The sequence below is a fragment of the Lissotriton helveticus genome, chromosome 9 (assembly GCF_964261635.1).
Source record: "Lissotriton helveticus chromosome 9, aLisHel1.1, whole genome shotgun sequence".
Lineage (NCBI taxonomy): Eukaryota > Metazoa > Chordata > Amphibia > Caudata > Salamandridae > Lissotriton > Lissotriton helveticus.
In genome coordinates this window covers 341,761,799-341,781,847 of record NC_136070.1, presented here as the reverse complement: position 1 = coordinate 341,781,847, position 20,049 = coordinate 341,761,799, and the positions used below count along the sequence as shown (strand labels likewise).

The window sequence follows — 20,049 nt, the reverse complement described above, 5'->3', positions numbered from 1 at the left end:
ACACATTTACCAATTAACAGTCCCTTGCTCTCTCTTAAGCGATGAGCTGTGCCCCGCCACTGGACAGGAGACTGTGTACCCTGACACAGATCACTTTGCTCTTCAGTAACCTGTCACTCTGTAGTAGTGGGCCTCAGCAATGCCTATCAGTGCTAGGGGGTCTCCCTTCTCTGGACAGAGTCCTCAGACCATAGAATAGAAGTTGGCACAGAAACTGGAATAGAAAATACAGAGTTTATTAAACCTCATGAGGTGGAACTACATTCACACAGCACCCTTCGGTAATGTATGAAGTAGCACACTGAATGGAAGGAGCTTGGTCCTTTTATACCCACACTGGGGCTCAAATGAAGGCGGTACAAGTACAAAATGCTGGTTTTAGGTACATAAAAGGTCTTACAGAAAATGCACAGTCAACAAGTGGGAGGAGCCAACAGTTGCTAATTCTGGTGAACACATCCTGACAGTTACAGACTGGGGACAGCTGCAAGCTCAACTGAGCATGTGCGAAGCAGAAAAGGCTAAAAATATCTTGTCTCTAGGCAGATTTCAAGAGCAGTTAACAGGAAGGTAGGACAGAGCACATGGCGAGCACATGGTAGCACATGGCAAACAAAATGGCTGACAGAAATACAAAATGGATTCCACAAAACGGACAAGATAGTCGCTAAATACAGGATGGCTTCTGCTAATGCTAACCTAATCGCTGCCAAATTACAACAACTCTACATTTTGTAGTACTACTTTTTTTTGCGTGCATATTTATATAGCGCGAACTCGACCCGAAGGTATTGGAGCGCTTTACTTGAGCATCGTATTTACATTACACACTCAGGCACGGGGAGATTAAGTGATTTGCCCAGAATCACAGGATGTGGACGCGACCTTGAGACTCGAACCCTGGTCTCCAGCACCAAAGTCGGCAGTTTAAGCCGACGGACCACATCCTCTTCCCATGTGTGCCTAAACACTCTAGTCCTGTAGCATTTACTTAGCACGTCATTCCCCATTGTGGGGAACTGTAGTGCATTAGCGGATGAATAGCACGCATGCACTATTGTGGAGTGCATGGTTGGCAGTTTTCTGTTGACTGTGAACCTTTGTGGGAACTATTTTGATGTATTGTATTGTATATAGCATTTATAAAGCGCAACAACCACCCCACGGGTACCCTGCCGCTAGGTGGTGGTGCATGAGTGACCAGCTCTTGGCTGGGGATGCAACGTTTAGCAGTGTGAAGGCGATGAAGATGTGAGAGATGGGCACACAAATATTAATTGTAATTAGCTACCAATTATAATTAATTCTACAGCTCCTGTGTTAGTTTTATAGTTTCTAGTATGCTGTCAATTCACTTCTCATGCTGACTGCAGCAGCTGGGTTACCCACTCTGTAAAATTTTGTAGTCTGGTGGACAGGCAGATGGAAGAAAAAAGGGCAGAGGAAAGAGACGGAGATCTACCTGGAAGTTGTCTTTTATAGCTAGTCTTGTTAAAGTTAATAAAGGGACTTCACCATAAAGGCAGCTACATAGCCAAAGGAGCAGAGGGGCGCTCTCTGTGTGCGCACCAAAAACAGGGGTTGATCAGAGAAGGCCTGGTAATCCAGCCAGTGTATACTAAGTACAAATCATGCAATAATATGAAGGATGAGTTCTTACTTACAAAAGCAGCAGCGTCCCTGATTGTTGCCGGGGAGGTGCCAAACATAGTTTGGCTGAGGAGTCTCTATCCTGACCTGCATGACACGTGTTTTTTAGTACGGAAAACCTACACACAGCACTCCGCTGCATGGATGACATGCCCGCACAACCCTGCCCTACAATCATCAGCAAGCGAAAACTGTTTTGTAGACCTTCACAGACAGTTCTGCCAATGCTTTAAACATTCTAGGGGTGAATGTTTGATTTGTTAATCTTTCCGTTGATCATCTGTTCTATTTGCATTTTTTGCCCTAAGTGGCAAGGGTATGCCCGGACATGGGTCCCATGCTCGCTATACCACCAGATTCAAGCTAGCCTGTCTGATATGGGGTGGTACCCCAAACCGGTCTCAGGTGCTTGTTACTGGTCCAGGGAGGAGTTGGCATGGCAGTTCGGGCTGGACTGTTCCCTTAGGGAACAGGGTCAAGACTAATTTGCCTATGGGTGGGTCTGAACTGGAATAGCGTGCCGTACAAAAAACAATGGATGTAACCCAAATCTGTGAATGAGGGTGAATGTTTGATTTGTTCAGCATTTCGTCCATCATCTGTTCTTTTTGCACTAAACGTATTAGCATCAGCATGCATTCTCCTTTAATGGTACCTCATAAACTGCCCTGGTTGGGTACATCTATCTTGACATGTGTCAGCACAGTGCTTTCAAGCAGTAAAACACTGCACAAAAGGCAAAGCCTAGACTCTGAGGGATGGCACATTTATAAGGAGAGGTCTTTTGAAGCCATCAGCAGATATGGCACCTCAGACCGGAAGGAGCACAGGCCACTAGTTTATAATGATGATAATCCTTGAAATGTTCTTGAATGCACCTTCTACCATGACGTGTATTACACTAGTACTTTCCATTATGGTGTAATGCTCCACTACAATGTCACAATGTGCTCTTCTACTGCACTTGAGACCCGGCCTGTTTACTCCTCTATTTCCATTTCTAGTACTGGCACCAAGACAAGGATCTGCAAATACACATCAATCCCGGATCTCACCACCCTCCTACATGGTCCTCTCATCCCTCCGCCTTTCTCCACTTTTCACCTAGAAGCAATTCGTGGATGTCCATTATGGGTAGCCAGGGCTAGAATTGGGTGCTCCAGTCTTGCCTATTGGTACACCTGGTACTGCCCCTCCTTCACCTGGTCTCAGGTGTCAGAAAGTAAATGGCAGCCAGGCTTGCCCATTGGTACCCTTGGTACTGCCTTACTTGCCAAATGTATGTATGTATACTTGTAAAGCGCACTGTTACCTCGTTACGTGGTGTCCTGGCGCTGTATGGTATCCAATGGTAATCCAAATACTGCCTTGTTGTTCCTGGTCTCAGGGGGGAGAAAAGAACTAGCAGCCCAGGCTTGCCCATTGGTACTTCTGGTACTGCCTTACTATGGGTGGCTTCAGGGGCCAGAAAGGATGTGGTAGCCATGTCTTGCTGATTGGTACCCTTGGTACCTCCTTGCTGCGCCTGTTCTCAGTGGTCTGAAAAGAAGTGGCTTTTGAGTCTTGTCTATTGGGACTCCTGGTAGTACCTTGCTGTGAATGGCCTCAGGGGTCAGAAAGGAAGTGGCAGCCCAGGCTTGCCACTGGTGCCCATTGAGTCTGAAAGGAAGAAGCTGCCCAGACTTGCCTATTGGCTGTCCGGATACGGCCTTGCTGTGCCTGTTCTCAAGAGTCAGAAAGGAAGAAGAGAGTCTAAGAGCCATGTTTACTTTCTGTAGTTTCCAAGTCTTGCTCTTCCTCTCTTGAGGGCTTGAGGGTGAAACAAGGGGTAAACCATGTGAAGTATTTAGATATCAAAGCATGTGTGATGTCACCTTCTTTACCCCTGGCATTTTGGGTTAATTGATGTTGATGATGCAGTTATGTTCGCACGACGAGAAATATATAGAAGCCACCCTCATTTACATATATAAATTTTTTATGTTTTTGTTTTTCATTTACAACATAATGCATCGCACATCTCCTTCCGGGGTTTACGCATGTCAGCACCTAAAGCCCCTTCTGCTATGTGCAGGGTGCGCCAGAATAATGCCAGCCACGGGCTTCTGAGGAAAGCTTTAATAATAATAATAATAATAATTGAGCCAAGGGACTTATTCTTTTACAAATTAAGCACTGCCCACATCCGATTGCTATGGGGAACAGCCATGACAACGCGGGGATTACCCCGCACTGCCATTACAACGCGGGGATTACAACGAAAGTCGTTACAACAACTTTCGCTGGAGGGCGCTGTTGGGTAGGGAATAGTTTAATTTTCTATCCAACACCTTCCCTACTGTCAACGTGGGCTGGAGTTGGAATAGAAAATTAAACTATTCAACTATCCAGCGCCCTCCAGCGAAAGTCGTTGTAACAACTTTCGTTGTAATCCCCGCTTTGTAATGGCATGTGGGGTAAAAAGCCCGCGTTGTAATGTCATACAACCAATTGCTACAGACCGTTCCAAGCACCCTCACCCTTTCTTTGGTAAAGAGCTCAGTTATACCTGTTCAGATGTTCACATTTGGCCATTGTGTCATCAGAAACTACATCCTGCACATGAATCTTTCTCTGCCTTTCCAGATATGGACGAGTGCAGCTTCTCGGAGTTTCTCTGCCAGCACGAGTGCGTGAACGGACCCGGGTCTTTTCACTGCACCTGCCCGTCAGGGTACTTGCTTCTTGACGACAGCCGCAGTTGCGAAGGTAAGGATGTCCACACCCTAATAAAATAAAAAAGAAGACAGCATCCCACACCATTATACGTAAATATACCATATTGATGCAGACACCGTGCTCTTTTTAATGCTGCATTCTTTGATACTTTTTCTGTGTAAGAAAAAATAATGAACTAATTCCACAAAGATTCCAATTTTATATAAAATATCATAAATGGGTCTTATTAATACTAGAACATTAAGCATGGTCTGCTTACCTAGGTGTAAGCATTCTTATCGCACTGCGCATGCTCCCAATTGGTCAATATACACCACCTACTGCGACTGCTCTCATTGCTTTCAGTATTGTCATTATCTCATTAGCAATATTATGATTGTCATGATGTTGTTTTTGCTGCCTTTTTGAATTCTTCAGAGCCCTTTCCGAAACTACCCAATGGCTCCTATCGTTTTTAGAAAAAAAAATGCCATCTTAAAAATACAATTGGAATCTGGGGACCCCCATTGAGTCATTATTGGAAGCCAGGGACCACGATCTAAGCATTTCCAATAATTCACCTGCATAACAATCCACACAAATTAAGAAATAAGCTTCAGCAAGCAAATATACAAATTATTAAATACTTTTTCAAATTCCCAAATACCCCCAAAAAAAATGTTAATAGGAAGGTTGAAGCTTTTCTAAATTCCTTTGAGGCCACCTATCGTCCATATTATATTCTGTTTGATGCATTGCACTGCTCCCACTAATCAATCTGAGGACACTAACATAATGTTTAGTCTCCAATTTTAAATTCCTCCACATTTATAGAAGGTTTTAACATTTTCAGTTTTACATTTCGCGTTTGTATTTATTTACACTTTATTAATCTGGTAATACCATGTGAAATTCTAAGCAGTCATGAATATCCCGAGTAGGTTTTGTGGACCCGAGGGGTCCCTGGACAACAGATTAAGAATCACTACCATACATTATGGACAGGCTGTTTATGTTTCAAGATCACCTTCTGGATTTTAACTGGAGACCGTCAAAGGAGGGTGAGACGAAGGGGTTACAATGCCCCATCCGCAACTTGTATTATAGATCATTTATTATAAGCAAAGTTGCCGTCTTAATAATAAGGCAGCTTGTGCGGCCGGACCACTAGATGGCGTCAGAGGCCAGTCTTTCTTTTTCCCCGAGTACATTTTTTAAACACTTAGACAAAAGTGCTTCATGGGGCACCTGGCTAAAATGGAAGAAACATCCAGGGCCCTGCATCAACTTTTGGCCCCGGCGCTCGCACTATCTTCTGACAAGCCTGAACAGTCACAAAAAGTCGATCCTAATCTGTTTTTGTTGTTTTGCGCTAGCTATTCTATCGTATATTGGATACATCTTGGAGAAGCGTCAGCTTCTTGGGTTTCTCGATGCAATGATCAAGGCGGTTCTTTGAAAAAGCTCCTAGAAGGCACACTCAATGAATCCACTCCATGAGGCTCGTGTAATCTCTCACGTTTGAATTTCAGATATCGATGAATGTGAGAATAGAAACAACACGTGTACGGTGCAACAAACCTGTCTCAACATCCAAGGCGCCTACAAGTGCCTGGACCCGGTGCGGTGCGAGGAGCCCTACATGCCCATCAATGACAAGTAAGCCTCCGCTGACTCAGTGTTGTCTGGAGTTTCACGTGAGCCGCGTGCGTCCTGCTTCAAGAAATAAACAAACACGCATGCAAAATTATTGTAAGAGCTGACTTCTGTAATGCAGTACCAAGAATTCATTTACATGAAGCCATTGCTTTCCAAAGATGACACAACAGACACTTGTTTTATTTATCATGCTAAATATTGCACTCCTGCTGTTTCTAAGTACTGTAAATACAAGCGGTTACTATGTCCCACATTTATGGGCATCAGTTTACCCCCCTCTGCAGAATGGAAGGCCGAGTCATGTTGTTGTTTTTTTTTTTTTATTTCAATTTTTTTTTATTGAATTGAATAAGTTTCGCATGTACATTTTATACAGTTGTCTTTCTTGGGCTGCTTTACATGTGTGTTGCTCAGTGGTAGCAAGAGAGAGAGAAAGAAAGAAGAAAAGAGAGGGGGGGGGGGTTATAGCTTCAGATATTCGTCTAGGGCTGCCCACATGTCTTCTTTGGCTGTGTGGTTCGCCGCCTTGTGCTTGGCGGTGATGTTGTCTGCCGCTCGGAGGAATGTTACCCAGTTGAACCAGCGCTTGAAAGTGGCTTTGCTGGAGTCCTTCCAGTGCCCCAGAATATTTTTAACAGCTGCCGCTAGGAGCATGTCTACCAAATCTCGTATTTCTTTGGATTGGAGTTGTGGCTCTAGGAATCCGGTGATTATCCCTGCTAGCCCTCGTTGTATCTGGCAGCCCGTGATCGAGTCTATTAGGTCGTACACTTTGCTCCAGAACGCTTTGACTTTGGGGCATTCGTATATCATATGGGCTAGGTCCCCCCTTGCTTTGTGGCAGTTCCAGCATTCGCTGTTGTCGGTGGCCCCCACGCTCTCTAGTTTCGCCGGTGTCCAGTGTAATCTGTGTAGTATCCAGTTTTTTGTTTGTGCTAGCTGTGGTGTGATCTTGTTTTTGGACGCTGATGTCCATAGTCTGGCCTTCTCTTCTTCACTTAGCGGTCTGTGGATGGTCTCTTCCCAGAACGCTATCGTTTTGTCGTTCAGAGTGGTGGTGCGTGGTGTGATTATTTTGTAGATCTGCGCTGTTTGGTGGCCTGTTGTGTTAAGGTTCTGTGCGTATTGTATGATGGTTGGTTTGTGTTTGGAAAGGTTCGCTTTGGTGATGGCTGCTTTGATTCTTAGGAACTCGTAGAATTCCTTGTCCGGTAGGCCAGTTGTATGTTGGATCGTCTTGTAGGTGAGTGGGTTGTTCCCTGCCTCTAGTTGTGCCGGTGTGGTTATACCTCTGCTGAGCCATTCTTTGCTGCCTAGCGTCTTCCCTTTGTATGTGATTTTGGAGTTGTACCATAATGACTCCCATTTGGTGCCTCTGATGCTTACTTCTAGCTCTTTATCTAATCTCAGTAGTGCTATCATGTTGTTTTTAATCTCGATCTGAACCATTCCTCCTTTTTATTGTAAAGAAAGATTTTTTTTTCCGGTGAACTCGCCTTTCCAAAGGATTTTCACGAATAGATGGAACACTCTTGAGGTTCACAACAGCATCGCCGATGCTAGAATACAATGCAGTCGTCTTTGTGGTGATTTACTGTGCTTCGGTTGTGGCCAACATCTGCATTATGTGCCAAAACGTCGGTCAGTCATGAGAAATGTAAGCACGTCCCTCTCCTGTGTAATCAGGATCTTGCCAAGGGCCAGCGCGGCCCCTTATTCCATCAGGCGTTTTTCTGGGGCCTGGAGCCGATGAATTCTGTTTTTTACAGCCCATGGGCTGCTCCAGGTTCTTCTGTCACTTTGTTTTGCTCCATGGGGTTTATTTTCAAAGAGACAGTGGCAGAAAGAGAGAGGAGGCAAAGAGAGATCAAGATAAGAGAACGAGAGTGAGAGAAAGAAAGAGAGAGAGGGGCGCTAGAGGGGGAAGAGAGCTAGAGGAAAGAAGGAAAGAGACACAGAATGGATGAGAGAGAGAGAGCGAGAGAGAGAGAGAGAGAGAGAGAGAGAGAGAGAGAGAGAGAAAGAAAGAAAGAAAGAAAGAAAAGAATGGAGTAGGCCTGGCTTTAACATTGTTGTCTAGGCTGCTTTTTGTTCTTCGTCCTTCCCTGAGTTTGTTCTCTCCAATGCTTCCAAACTGGTCCACCTTAAGATCTGACATTTTAAGGGTCTTCCTGAGATACTAAGAAGCACTTTTAGGACACAGGCCATAATATTTCCTGAGTTCATCCTCCTTGTTGTTAATACACATGGCTGGGTGATTGCCAAAAACACAGGTGCAGCTTGCCCTAAATGGGCATCGGGGCTCCACCTTACTTGTTTTCTGCCCATTTGTTCTTACCCTGAAAGTGAAAATTATTTTTTATTGATAGCTTAATTAAATAAATAAAGCACCTGGGTTGGAATGAGACATTCACTGGCAGCTGAGATACGTAAAATAAAATGACTTCAAATGTATATTGTGTGCAGATAAGAGTGTGTTTCTGCGACAGAGAGCATTTTTATGTGTGAGCATGAGGGTCTGTTTGCATGTGTGGACAGGTGTGCGAGTGAGTGGCAGGTAGTTAGTGAGATTGTCAGTAAGTGAGAGCGAGTGAGTCAGGTGAGTGAGAATGAGTGAATGAAAGAAAAAGTGGCTGCAAGTGAGTGCTTAAGAATGATGAATAAGAATGAGCATGAGGGAGGTGTTAGTGGGATGTGTGGGAATGAATAAGTGCAATAGCTGTGAATGAAAATGGGTGAGTCAGAGTGATAGAAAATATATGAGAATTAGTGAGTGAAAGTAAAAGTGAGTGCAACTCAGTATTGAGTGAGAAAGTATGAATGAATAAATGTCTGCCTGTGAGTGACTGCAAATGAACGACTTCTATTTAGTGAAAAGAAGCGAGACTGAGTGAGAATGACAAGTGAGTGTGAATCAGTGAGAAAGCATGAATGAGTCAAAGTATGAGTGAGTGAGATCATGAATAAGTGAGAGTAAAAGTGAGTCAGAATTAATGAATGTCAGTGTGTGAGAATCAGCGTGAGTGAGTGATGTAAGTGAGCATTTGTGAGAATGTGATGTTAAGCTTTCGAGTCTTTCCTTTGCCCTGGCAGCCATGGCAAAATGCTGGTGGTTGTATGACTTTACAACACATTCCGTTGTAATGCATGCCTTTACCACACATGCGTTACAACGCAAATGCCATCACCACGCATATCCTTTACCACGAAAATTCCTGATTTCGTTGTTAAACCATGCATGTAAATGCCATTTTCATGTTAAAGGATTTTCCCCCTAAAAATGTACCTTTTAAATTTACCCCTCTAGGACACCATCCCCTCATTCCTCCTTACCTCTCTCTCCTCTCCTTGATCTTCCGTGGTGACATTGTACGTTGTTATGAGGAAGCCAAACTGTTTTTCCATTTCCTCTTACGACGCCAATTGCCTCCACATCTTTTTCTTTATACTTCTTTTTCAGTTGTGTTTTTTTTGGGGGGGGGAGGCCCCCCAAACTCCGTTTTTAAACCCCCGCGTTTTTTTTTGTGGGGGGGGAGACTCCCCGAACCCCCCCTTTTTTTTACTTTAGCATACATGCCTTTACTACGTATTTCGTAGTAAAGGTATGCGTGGTAAAGGCTTTTCGTTGCAACCGCGCATGCGTTGTAATGCATGCGTGGTTATGGCTATGATTGGAAACGGCCCCTTGTAGAGGCCGTTTCCCAATGCTGGTGCCTGCATACTGGAAATGGTTCATAGCATGACAGGTGCCTGCGATAAAATACTGCCATTAGCACACTATAGTAGTGATTCCCAACTTTTTACAACTATTACCCGCTTTTTATCACAACATACCTTTGGTACCTGCCTAGCTATAACGGACATGAGGTGGGTGATATTTTAAAGTAAGTAAAGCATTGTGGGGCAGCGCAATGTCATTTACAGATAGCACATTTTTCATAGAATTGCTACTAAATTTAAACAGACATACAGTTTTAATTATACAACTGTATTGCACATGAATGGTAACATGTGGAAATCAGGTTTCGGTAAATATTTTTTCATTTGTGTATTCCTAGGTAAAGTGTATTGATTTGTTTTGATCCCATTAAAATCTTTGTTTCTATCACACTTCAGATTTGAAAAAGAAAATGTGCTTCATTTTTGCTTTCCTAACTGCTGAATATGTACAATTCATTTACAGGTATTTAATGTCTGTTGTGAGTTTAAAAAGAACAGCCTTTCCTTTCACACTCTCTGTACCCCAGCAAGATTGTCACATAAATCACTTTACTTTTCTTTCTCTGACTGCAAAATGTGAGGAGTTTGTAAACATCAATCCCCATGATCCTCCTCCAGGCCTGCTGGGCCCTGGATTCAATTCTCACCTTGTCAATTTTAAGAGCCTTATAAACACCAAGTGACGTGTCGACCTCGCCATCAATAGTATCTGTGGCATCTCTGTCTGCTGTGGTGTTTATGACATTCCATCCAGATTTCCCTTGCTGTATGTGCTATTTTTGCATATTGGAGGAACTGCGCACTCCCTACGGAAAAAGCCTCTCGGTCCTCCGCAAAGTTGAGGAACCACTCTCCTGTGTAGAGACTCCCCAGTGCCTCGCATCCCCCTCTCTCCCAACGTGCAACCGACATAGCTACGCTGATGTGATTAAAAGGCAACAGCGTCCATGTGACCAATTCCTGAGTAAAAGGGGGGTCTCTTTATTACTCACCAGATCGCCCTTTCCCAGATCTCTGTGACCTGATGAACTACATACGGGAGGTGGCGTTCTGCTCTCGACCCCATCATAGGCGAATGCATCAATGGAATTACCCCACAGGTGCCCATGATCAAGTGCTTCTCCCAATTGTCGTCCTCCGCCACCCAATGTGCTGGGTTGTAGTGGCGTAGTAGTAAAGCTTGTGGTCAAATAGCCCCATAGCCCCTCTTCCGGGTCAAGTTTGAGTAGTGGGAGCGCCACTCTACTTTTTTTCCTCACCCGCACCAATGAAATTAAGAGGCTGTCCAGCGTTTTAAAGAAGTCTCAGGACAACTGATCCCCATGTTAAAAACATAAGGAACATTTTGTCCGAAGAAATAGCTTGACATTTGACCTCTGTCTTTGAAGCACAGCAAATATGACAATATAAAATACAGAATTTAAAGCCATCTTTATTTATTGCTTCGACTTTTACCAAGGGCATCTTAAGGATTTTGGGGGCCCGGGGCCGATCATATTTTTGGGGCCCCTGTTTGGAACAGTTTTGAATTTATCATCCAATTTTAGCTCGTTGGTCAGACATTTATGTCACTGACAGTGCACTGACGCACTCGTCCAAATTCTGAAATTATTACATCTAATATTCAGGGGTGGTGATGTGTGTTTTCAATATTTTAATACAATAGCAGCCCACTAATATAATTGCAAATAATCTCTGACATCATCTCATTTCTCATATGTGGTCCTGCTTTGATCTACAAGAACCTTTTTTGTGGATGTTGCATAAAACAAACACATTTCTCTGCAAAATGTCTGTAATAGACTCTCACACATCACCCACATCAATAATATATTAAAAGGAAACAGTACTTAAAACAATCTGTTTAAGAATGACCCAAAGCCATCAGGGTAAGAGTCTGCGGGAACTTAGCTGGCTCTGGGCCACAGCCCACTTTGCCCATGCCTTAAAACGTCTCTGACGTTTACGTCCCACCATAGATCGATACACACAGTTTCGGAAATACGGTAGTAGAAGTAATACTCATCATATGGAACAATCGCTGCCAAATGGCAGCACTGCTAAACTGAAGGTAATTTTTGGCATAGGGCCACCCATATTAAAAAAATGCTGGTGCTGGCATACTGTAGGAAATTCTTTGCAAGGACACCAGTGGCAAAATGCTGGTGCTCGAACATTGAAGGCAATTCTTAGCACAATGGAGGACAACCATGGCATATGGGAGGGGGACATTCACGACAAAATGCTTCCTCTGACATACTAGAGATATTTTTGACATAAGGGTTGTACATATATCAATGGCACCACTGACAACATTCTGGCATTTGCATATTTGTAATTTTTAGCCTAAGTAGGAAGTAAGCATATGGATGGGCACCCATGACAAATGTTGGAACTGGCATAGTGGAGATAATTTTGACATATGGGTGCACCCATAGCATATTGTGAAACAAAATATGGTCAATTCAAGGGTAGCATCACTTTCACTTGTCTTAGCACGCCATGAAAGGCCATGAATATTTATTGGGGGCCCTATCAGACTCTAAGGCTTTTATCAAAGGAATATGGGAATTGTGCCTTACAAAGCACTAATTGACTCAATTAAAAAAATAAAAACTTTCTTGGGAGAATAAACTGAACTCTCCCTTGGAAAGGGTCAGTGTCACTCGGCACAATGTAGGGCAAATATTACACCCACCACTTTCAAAGATCACCAGCTGCCACTGGTGCCTGACTCATACTTTCAGTTTTCACAAGTAGATATTATTAAGTTACTTGATATTAACACCTCTTTTAAAACAAAATAGGTGTAGTAGGGTACCATCTACAGATATATGGTTGCATAAAATATCTGTACCACGTGGGTCATTCCTGCCTTTTGTCCCTTTGTAAATAATTGATAGGTGTAAGCCGAACACCCATTAGAAAATAATAACTTAGATTACAATTGAAATATGTGTATGTATGCTCTGCAGCTCTAGCCTGCAAATGAAATTAATGGCCACTAACCACCCTTATAGCCCCTCAGCAGCAGACAGCAATGTTTATATATTAATATATAAATATGTATGTATATATACTATATATTTTTTTTCTGTATGTTGAAGTGGCAATTGCAATCTGGGATCACTTGAGGATAAAAGGAATAACCCTCCCTTTCTCTTCCAGTCGGTGCATGTGCCCAGCTGAAAATACTGGATGCCGCGACAAACCTTTTACCATCGTGCACAGGCATATGGACATGGTGTCTACGCGCAGTGTTCCAACTGATATCTTCCAAATGCAAGCAACAACCCGCTACCCTGGTGCCTATTATATTTTCCAAATCAAGTCTGGGAATGAAGGCAGAGAATTCTACATGAGGGTAAGCTGCACTTGGTGTTTCGGTTTGTAAACAGGAACTAGATGGTCTGAAGCGGGGCCTGCCCTCTTCACCAGAAACTTTCCCCCTTGAAAACATTGGCTGTATTCACAGCACTCCTGGTTGTTTTGATCTACTGTTGGAAAAACTGTACTTTGTGGTTGACATTTCCAAAATCATGATTTTCAGGATGAGGATTTGAGGAAATTCAATACTCTAAGGCCTTGATTACAAGTGCAGGGACAAATTCCGATCCCTCTGCAAACATGTCTGTACAGAGATTTGAATTACGAGTTGTGCTATAATTATCACATCCTCGAAGTTGTTCCTTGATAAATTCCAGCAGGTCAAACCTGGCTAAATTTATCTGAGTACAAAGTCTGTAAAAAAGGTGTAACATGCGGAATTTGGTGTGTTAAATACTGATTCCACAAGTTATACCTCATTTGAAAGGTAAAAAGTCAGAATAGGAGATATTTGCCTCACATGGTAATAAGTACTTTACACTAGGGTAATAGTATATTATCATATGTGGTAAATCCCTCACCTGTTCCTAACTTGTAAAGAGGGCCTATACATATTCACCAACTACATCAGTAAATTCGATGTAGGAAGGAGAGACAGAATTTCTGCCATTTACAAAACAGGGTGGAATTTCAATTATGCTGGCATAATTAGTGTAATTTCCAGTAGCGCGTGGCATGTTTGTTTGCATGAAATAACACCATTATGCTAAATGTCATAATTGGTTGTCCCTCGGGTAAAACATCCTGTTGCGGAAGCACCAGAACAATGCAAATAATAACTCTATGGTAAAAAAATTTGAACAATATGCCATATTTACATTTCACGTGATTTCTTGTAATTTGATGTAATGTTGCATAATAACACAATGTAAATTATGTGAACTTTGGACCTCGAGGGAGCGGGTGTTTACAGAGGGTCACTGGGCAGGCCACTAGGAATGCTGGGAGCACCCCATTGTGAGCGTTCAAAAACCTTCATAAATGTTTGTCCCACCCCACTGAAACATCTCACTTAAGTTTTGAAAGCGTGATGGATTGACATCCAATTATAGTGAACAAGTGGCCAAACACCTCCATTGTGTCAGGGGTATAGAAGGGATTCCCCCACATGAAAAAAGTTATAATGCAGAACTAAATAGGTGTATGTGGAATTGTACACTAAACTTCACCCTGTGCATTGCCCCTTCGGTGGATATTCTTTGAGAGTGTGAAGAAGACAACTTTTTTTTTCAGAGCATCGTCCTTGTGTGAATTCCAGAAAATCCTACTCAAATTGTATTCCTATATTTGTATTCATTTGTTTGGGAATCGTTCCCAGTGACGTTAATGGGACATATTATCTCAGTTAGTTCTTTTTAGCTGAAATCCTCTGGAGACTCTTGGAGAAATTCTAATTTCTAATTTCTAATTTAAAACATTTATACAGCGCAGCGTGCACCTTACGGTTTCTTGGCGCTAGTGGTCAGTTCGACACCTGAGGAAAATAAGACCTGTAGTGGGTAAGGAAGGGCAATTATACAGGGAAGGCTTGATTGAAAAGAAAAGTTTTTAAATCTTTGTGAAAAGAAAGATAATGGGTTGCATAGCGGAGATGATCAGGAAGGGAATTCCAAAAAGTGAGGGCAAGGGTAGCGAAGTTGGTGCCACCCCACTTTTTACGTTTAAAACGTGGGGTTTGGAGAAGGGATTTGGAGGAAGAACGAAGCTCTCTGGTGGGGACGTATTCCTTTAATAACGAGGCAATGAAGGCAGGGGCAGTGCCTTGTCGAGCCTGAAAGACCATACAACCGGTCTTAAACAGGGAACGTTCTCTAACAGGGAGCCAGTGAAGCTCTTTAAGGAGGGGTGTGGAGTGATGGTACCGTGGGAGACCATAGACCAGGCGAGCCGCCTGGTTCTGAACCAACTGGAGTCTCCGCAGGCTATATGCTGGGATGCCGTTGTAGATGGCATTGGCATAATCTAGCCTCGAGATCACCAGTGCGGCCATGATCAACTTAAGTGCCTGTGGGGAGAAGAAACGGGAGACAGAGCGGACGGTGCGGAGGGTGAGAAAGCAGGAGGAAACAACAGTACTGATTTGTGAGTGAAGAGTGAGCTGGTTGTTGATTTTAACCCCCAGTGTTTTAACTGTAGGTGAGGGAGTGGGGGAGGGACCAAGAGAGGGGGGCCAGAAATGGGAATTCCAGGGACTGGACGGACCACCGGTGAGAACCAGCTCGGTTTTGTCCGGGTTCAATTTCAGATGGTTGTGGTTCATCCAGTCCCTGATGAAGGTCATGGTGGACTGGAAGTTAGAGACAGAAAGAGGGGAAGTGGACAGATCAAAGACGAGCTGGAGGTCATCAGCGTAGAAAGACATTACTCTTTAAAATGCCCTCTCTCTGCAAAGCACCTGAAACCATGGCGGAGTGGGGGTCACAGCCATCATTTTTTGGTAGGTCTTTGCCGTTTATTGTTTTAGATTGATCAATAGATACAAAGTTTCACCCCACCCGACATATAGTACTTATGTTAAGATTGCGTTATTCTGTATGTTGAAACGTCCCATTTGGTAATTCCTCGGTGCCTTCCATATTTTTAATCACTGCACGCGGCAAGCACTTGGTGGTGACAGATGAACTACTAACACACATATCAAGCATTAGAATAGCTCTTGTGTGCTGTTTCATTAAGTCTGTTTCTTTTTTTAATAGGAGCCATATTTCTATGGCACCATTTGAAAGCGAAGGGAAGGTAAAATTTAAAAGCATTAACTAGTCGAGGATTGAATAACTTATTATTCTAAAGTCATTCATAGAATTGTACCCTAAGTATTTCAGAATTAGAGTTAAAATAGTACATTTTGTCCTGACTGTGAACCTTTTGGGATAATTATGTGCCTTCACGTCTAATCTGAGCCGACAAATTTAAAAATGGCTACTTTTGGGGCCATTAAGGTACGTTTTTGAAGACCCAGAGCCGCCCCTGCCACGCTCCTCAGCTGCCTGGAAGTTTATTGCAGGAGGCACGGCAGGGGTGTAAGGAGAAAGAGAGGAACAGAGAGTTACACATTGGCAAAGGCAATAGGTCTCAGCTCTGGGACTATCTAAATTGGGGGCACAACTTAAACTGTTCGATAGGAAAAAACAAAATTGTAGGTGCATGAAAGCGCTTTTCTGGAGAGCCGGCAACAATTTACTGCCTGGTCCTTCCCCCCAAAAAGTATGGATGAGCGGGCCCTGCCTTGGTTCTTAAAAGTAGGGAATTAGCCTTAATTGCTTCCTCAACCCCCGAAAGCCTATCCCCTAGACTGGTCATTTTGTCAATTAACGGAGAGATTATTGACTTTATCATATTTTCAAGCGAGGCCAGTAAGGAGGCATTGGTAGATACTTTAGATGTTACAATGCTAGGAGTGTTAGGGAGTGGGGAATTTATAGTTAGCGTATGTTGCCTGGCCTGCCTCCCCGTTTGTCTAACCCCATCTCTCTTCCTTTTAGTAGAGGAAACCTGGGTAGCAACAGCGAGATGAGAGTTTACTATTGGGCCTGTTGCATGTGGTGTACCCTGTGAGATTTGGGTAAGTTGAAGTGAGCAGCTGGTCCTAGGGCTAGGCATTGCTATAGGGGAAATGGGAGCTCTAGATTGAAGATCTCCTGATTCCACAGGAGCGTATGTGGATACACACATATTATTTAGTTCCTCCAGTAATGAAATGGCTTGAGTTGGATCAGTAGTCTGTGGGGACAAACACACACTCGGGGATCTATCCATAACTGGTGACCGCTCTATTCTCTCTAATTCGCGGGCAATAGGGAGGACAGAGCTCTTAATGTAATAGTCCATTGTTCCCCTAAGCGACTTACTCAGGTTGAAGGATTCTCTAATGCCCCCCTTACAGGTCATAGCAAACTGGCTTTTGATGGTGGACACTGGAGCAATATCCCCTCCCCAATTAAAAGTTTGCCAGTCCCGCTACTATGACACTTGGGAGAAACCTATATGTCAGTAGAAATAGTCAAAAGGATGTCTGTACCATCGGTCCTTTCCCCTCTTTTCTTAATTCAGTTCCAAGGGGGATGCCCCGGCCCGGCCTCCTCTGGCCTACGATGGCCTTAGATGGTCCCGCCCTTGTCCCGGGCTTAGCCCGGCGCCGCCCGCGCGCCGGAAATGAGGCGTCGAATATATCCTCCGCGGTATCCAGGGGGTGGGGCTGCCGGTCCTCTGCTCGCAGCCTCCTGGGACAGGTAGTCCCGCTGCGTCCCCCGCTCTCCCCAAGCAACAACTGGTGGCAGGAACGATGCGTCTCCCGCGAAGCGGGAGGCGCGAGAAGTATTTCAGGGATTTCCCGGTGTCCAGGGGGTGGGGCTGCTGGTCCTCTGCTCGCAGTCTCCTGGGACAGGTAGTCCCGCTGCGTCCCCCGCTCTCCCCAAGCAACAACTGGTGGCAGGAACGATGCGTCTCCCGCGAAGCGGGAGGCGCGAGAAGTATTTCAGGGATTTCCCGGTGTCCAGGGGGTGGGGCTGCCGGTCCTCTGCTCGCAGCCTCCTGTGACAGGTAGTCCCGCTGCGTCCCCCGCTCTCCCCAAGCAACAACTGGTGGCAGGAACGATGCGTCTCCCGCGAAGCGGGAGGCGCGAGAAGTATTTTAGTGATTTCCCGGTGTCCAGGGGGTGGGGCTGCCGGTCCTCTGCTCGCAGCCTCCTGGGACAGGTAGTCCCGCTGCGTCCCCCGCTCTCCCCAAGCAACAACTGGTGGCAGGAACGATCTATGATTAAGGGTGGAATACTCGAAACGCGTCACGTTGCTGCAGACGCTGGATGTACCTGACTCTTCCTTATCCTGATGAAACGCCAATCAGTGAGTGCGCCCTGCTCTGTGGGTAATCTGTGAAACTGTATATATATATATATAGATATATATATAAATATATATATATATATATATTATTCCAGTTTTCCCCGAGGGGAAGGGTATCTCCACGCACTCCCGGATACTAGTTAAAGTATATAGTCATATAACCAAGAAAGTAGTTCAGTCTTCGATTTATTATATTTCAGCAAGCCAGCAACACCTGACGCGTTTCGGTCTCTACGGAGACCTTGCTCACAGGAAAACATTTCTACATTTTTTTGGTTAGTTTAAATAAAGTGAAAAAATTACGAACATCCTCCATTGCGTTACATCACTTCCTGTTGATAACACAGGAATTCTGGGACATGTAGTTTTTCAATTATTTCATTATCAAAGTAAATTATTAACTTTTTGAAACGGAGTTAGAAACAATAATTTTTCTTATGCTGCTTGAAATCATATTGTTCATATTCAACCCTCTAGTGGGACTTCCATATCAAGTTACCAAAACCATTGTGATCACGTAATTTACTTATGATATCAACTAAGTTTTCTAACTCATATTCGCTCATACAACCCTCTAGTGGGTGATTATAGATTATTGTTGTTCATTCACAATTCCATTCTATATGTCTTGTATCTGCAATAAAGGAAATTAAACAAAATATTTCATATAAAGAGAAAATTTGGTTAAAAGGTTACTGAGAGAGATAGTTCATATTCGTTTCCTTTTCAATACAGTTTTAGAGTTCAAAGATGGCAATGAAGTTCTTCATCCAAGTTAATCCCAAGAGGGTTCATGGTTCGAAAGTTCATTATATGTTTTGACTCCTTTTGCCTCATTATTTTCTCACGATCTCCTCCTCTTTGATTTGCTCCCACACTTTCAATTCCATAGAATGTTAGTTCTTTCCAGTTGCCCTTATGTTCCTTTTCCATGTGCTTAGCCATGGCATTACTTCTGTCACTGTTAATCGTTGCACGGACATGTTCCAATATTCGTAATTTGAGCTCTTTTTTTGTGCTCCCAATGTATTTGAGTGAACATGGGCACTCTAGCACATAAATTACAAATTGTGTTTTGCAGTTTATCAGTTGGTTAATTGTCCAGGTCTTGTTGTTTGCCATTTTTAGTTCTTTGGTATTTTGGGCAATACAGCACACCTTACAACCCGGGCATTTATAGAAACCTTTGGACTTATACCAAACCTTTGTTTTAATCTGCTCCTGAAAGTGGCTGGAGATTAGTTTGTCTTTTAAATTTTTAGCCCTGCGATACGTTACATTTGGATGATCTCCTACAATTTCTGCAATTTTTGGGTCCATGTGCAAAATATGCCAATTTTTTCTTAGGATTTTGATTATCGAATCATTGGCTGTTGAATGTGTGGTTATAAATCGAATCTTTTGGTCCTCAGTTTCTGGTTTGGGTTTTTCTTTCAACAAATCAGTTCTGTTGATAAATGAAGATCGTGTTAATGCATTTTGAATTGTGAATGGCTTGTATTTACGTTTTTCAAATCTTTTACTTGTCAATTTCTGGTTAATGATCCAATCCTCCTCTTTTGAGCATATTCTTTTGATTCTCAGAAACTCCCCGTATGGGATATTACGGATTAAATCTGGCTGGTGAAAACTTTGGGCATGCAGTATTGCGTTTGTCGCTGTACTTTTACGATGCAGTGTTGTTTGTATTGTGTTATTTTCGATGAAAATCTCCGTGTCTAGGAAAATCACTTTTGATTCGCTGATTGTGTAGGTAAATTTGAGACCAAAGTTGGAATTGTTCAATACTTCAAAATAATTTGCAAACTCCTCCTCCGTTCCATCCCAAATCAAAAGTAAATCATCGATGTATCTCAACCAAGCTATGGTTTTTGATACCGACACATCATTTTCACATCTCCAGGCCCATGTTCTTTCCCAATGACCCATCGTTAGGCAGGCATATGATGGACTAAATGAAAAGCCCATTGCAGTGCCCTTGGATTGTCTATACAATTCATTTCCAAACAAAAATACATTTTGATCCAGGCACATTGAGATCATTTCGAGCAACATCTTATTGTGCTCTGCAAATTGAATGTTCCTATCCATCAAG

At 43.4% G+C, this 20,049-nt stretch overlaps 1 protein-coding gene across 2 annotated transcripts in view; it reads left to right on the top strand.

The window, feature by feature from the left end:
- The window catches only part of FBLN5 (fibulin 5), a 390,190-nt gene that overhangs the window by 253,067 nt on the left and 117,074 nt on the right, over positions 1-20,049 (top strand). For both annotated transcript variants that reach the window (XM_078660068.1, XM_078660067.1), the window contains exons 8-10: positions 4,276-4,398; positions 5,880-6,006; positions 12,895-13,090. In XM_078660068.1, coding sequence (XP_078516194.1) covers positions 4,276-4,398; positions 5,880-6,006; positions 12,895-13,090 — 446 coding nt within the window. The remainder of the gene's footprint in view (positions 1-4,275; positions 4,399-5,879; positions 6,007-12,894; positions 13,091-20,049) is intronic.